Source organism: Diplotaxodon limnothrissa, linkage group LG18, assembly GCF_057381915.1.
Source record: "Diplotaxodon limnothrissa isolate DT_005_m linkage group LG18, D_limnothrissa_male_GT1.1, whole genome shotgun sequence".
Lineage (NCBI taxonomy): Eukaryota > Metazoa > Chordata > Actinopteri > Cichliformes > Cichlidae > Diplotaxodon > Diplotaxodon limnothrissa.
The window spans coordinates 14,797,658-14,800,434 of record NC_140613.1 but is presented as its reverse complement, the minus strand read 5'-3'; the positions used below and the strand labels follow the sequence as shown (position 1 = coordinate 14,800,434).

The window sequence follows — 2,777 nt, the reverse complement described above, 5'->3', positions numbered from 1 at the left end:
AGGTATACATACATATATGGTCCAGCACCAGCTGGTAAAGTCTTGGTTAGGCGCAAAAGAGCTCCTTCATAACAGTGATATAGACTGAATAGTGCAATCATTGTGTCACAAAACAGAATAAAATCAGTTCCCAGCACTGCAATCAAAGAATTATCCATGCCATTGTTTTGCATGTTATGTAAGCTTTTATTTCTGGAGAATCTTAATGGTCAAAAATATCTGCTTTCTTTGGAAATGAGAAAGCATTACACAGTAAAACCGGAGAGAAAGCCCTGGCAGAGTGGAAGCTGCACAGGGTGGTTCTTGGCACAGCGAGTGTGAGAGGAGGGAGGGAGAAACTTCTGCTTGGCTTATGGGAGGACGTGTGGAGAAGCATTCCTCTCATAGTTTCGGGACACCTCTTCAGTCTACGTCAGATCTGCTTGAAGTGGATAAAAGGGGATGGGGACTCTCAAAGAGGGAGAACAAACAGCCATCATCCCGCTGCCAGGTCTGCTGAGTGATATTAAGGAGGCTGGTTTTTCTTTTTCACTCAGGAGAGATTGCTTCAGCTGGAGAAGATGTGGAAGGTCTTTGTCGTCGAGATCTTCTGCTTTACGCTGGTGAGGAAAAGGTGTCTTATGCCTGCTGTTATATTCTGTGGGTGAAAGAAATGTTGATTACAAAGGTGGGATGTTTGGTCTAACCTCAGGTGTCAGCCTCGTGCCCGAAGGACTGCCAGTGTCCCCTCGAAGTCCCAACATGTGCAGACAGCGTCAGCCTCGTGCTGGACAGCTGTGGATGCTGTAAGGTTTGTGCCCGGCAGCTCTTTGAAGACTGCAGCAAGACACAGCCATGCGATGCTGCGAAGGGACTGGAGTGCAACTTCGGAGGGTCGGATAAGGGAGTCTGTCGAGGTACGCTGACTTCATTTCCCTTTTCTGATCTTTTTTGTTTTTCAACTGTCACCTTTTCCCTTTTCATCACATCAGCCTTTCCCTGCTTCTGTTTAACAGCCAAATTAAACGGGAGAACATGTGAGTACAACAGCAAGATTTATCAGAGTGGGGAAACCTTCCATCCTAACTGCAAACACCAGTGCACTTGCATCGACGGTGCAGTCGGATGTGTCTCCCTCTGCCCACGTGAATTCTCGCTGCCCTTGTTGGGCTGTGCCAAACTAAGACGGGTCAAGGTACCGGGAGGGTGCTGCGAACAACTAGTCTGCCCTGAGGAAACAGAGGCACAGAGCGCTATGATAAAAAAGCACAGAAGAAAGTTCAGCAAAGTCAAAACCACTGAAGACGACCTCTCCAAAAAGAACGAGTTCACCTCTGTGTGGGGAGAATCAAAGTCTCTGCCTGGTGAGCAGTCTTGATATTTATTGCATTTAAGTCTTGCTTGCTTTCATTATTTTAACCCACCTTTAACTTAAAAAATATCTGCTTAAAAACATCTGCACAGCTTTCAGGAGTTATTCAGTGGACCACATGTTTGCCAGAGGAGTCCAGTGCATGCCTCAAACCACAGCCTGGTCACCCTGCTCCAAATCCTGCGGCTCTGGTGTGTCCACGAGGCTGACCAACCGCAACAAACAGTGCAAACTGGTGAAAGAAACTCGGATCTGTGAAATCCGTCCCTGCAAACAGTTGACCTCGAAGGTACACCATATGCTGATGAACATATACAGTGATTATTTCATTAGAGGCTGAGAACCCATCCATGTTAAGACTAAAGCCTAGATACATTCTCTCTTGCAGAAAGGTCAAAAATGCAGTCACAGAGGAAAAGCAAGCCATCCAGTTCACCTGTCATACGCAGGTTGTCGTAGCCTGAAAAAGTTGCAGCGCAGGTACTGTGGATCCTGCTCAGACGGACAATGCTGCAGGCCACACAGGACCCGGACAATGCCTCTCCATTTTCGGTGCAAAAACGGAGAGACCTTCAGGAGGATGGTGATGACGATCGAATCGTGCAAGTGTAATCTCAACTGCTCCAACAACGCTAAAAAGACACCTGAGCTCTACAGCCCTCTCGATGACATCCACAAACTGAAAATTTAACCGAAAGACTTGATTTAAGCGCAAGAAGACTTCTGCTTCATATTATTGGAGCCTTGTGGTTTGCTTCTTTGTGAAGCTGCTTTTAAATGGTGAATGCTGCATTTTAAAAAATGTTTTTCCTGCTTATTCTTTGTACATACTTAATAATATTTAAGCCTCTAATGACAAAACATGTTAAATCGCAGTGTGGAAAGTTATGGCAGCTGCTAAATGTGTCGTCACGCGGTGGCTGTTTCTTTTGATTCACTGCACTCGTGTTATTTAAAGGGTTATGTTTCATACTTTTTTTTCATTTTAATGCAAAGTTAATGTTAAGCATGGAAAACTGTACTTTTGGTTTACTGTCCTGGTCTCTGTAATTGGTTGTCAATGCAAAACAGAAATATGATTGAAGCCTGGACACACAGACTGTTAATTTCATGGTTAGCAGATTATAATCTCCAATAAATTCAAGGAAAACCAATTCAGTTCCCCACTATCTTACTTAAGAGTTTGTCTTGAGAAAAACTGGAAATTCTCAGGGGGTCTTTGCTGCAACGATTTTCAGTCTCTTTAGCATCTGGCTGACCTACATGTCACTGAATAGTTTTGGGAATGTCTGTAATGTAAACTTCTCAGCAGTTTGCCTGGTGCTGCACAGATGCTGGGCACAAGTTGCAGATTTTTGCTTTCTGGCAGTGGTATAGGCTTACACCGATAATCTAAACCCTCCACTGCGATTTACGATACGCAGAA

The 2,777-nt window shown here is 44.7% G+C and overlaps 1 protein-coding gene across 2 annotated transcripts; it reads left to right on the top strand.

The window, feature by feature from the left end:
* The first annotated feature begins 475 nt into the window (after nt 1–475).
* LOC146613288 (CCN family member 1-like) lies at nt 476–2,496 on the top strand. Of its 2 annotated transcripts, none has more exons than XM_085377305.1 (5): nt 476–602; nt 692–896; nt 996–1,343; nt 1,444–1,640; nt 1,740–2,496. In XM_085377305.1, the coding sequence occupies exons 1-5, from the start codon at nt 561–563 to the stop codon at nt 2,040–2,042; spliced, it is 1,095 nt and encodes a 364-aa protein (XP_085233431.1). In that variant the 5' UTR covers nt 476–560; the 3' UTR covers nt 2,043–2,496. The 2 variants fall into 2 exon arrangements, with proteins under 2 accessions (XP_085233431.1, XP_085233430.1); XM_085377304.1 differs by having other exon boundaries at nt 1,722–2,496.
* Nucleotides 2,497–2,777: the final 281 nt, after the last annotated feature.

Bases quoted from the DNA above. Each gene is read 5' to 3' on its own strand.
- LOC146613288 (XM_085377304.1), top strand. From the start codon at position 561: ATGTGGAAGGTCTTTGTCGTCGAGATCTTCTGCTTTACGCTG. The intron at 1,344-1,443 runs GTGAGCAGTCTT...ACATCTGCACAG, and splicing joins AGAATCAAAGTCTCTGCCTG to CTTTCAGGAGTTATTCAGTG. The intron at 1,641-1,721 runs GTACACCATATG...ACTAAAGCCTAG, and splicing joins GCAAACAGTTGACCTCGAAG to ATACATTCTCTCTTGCAGAA.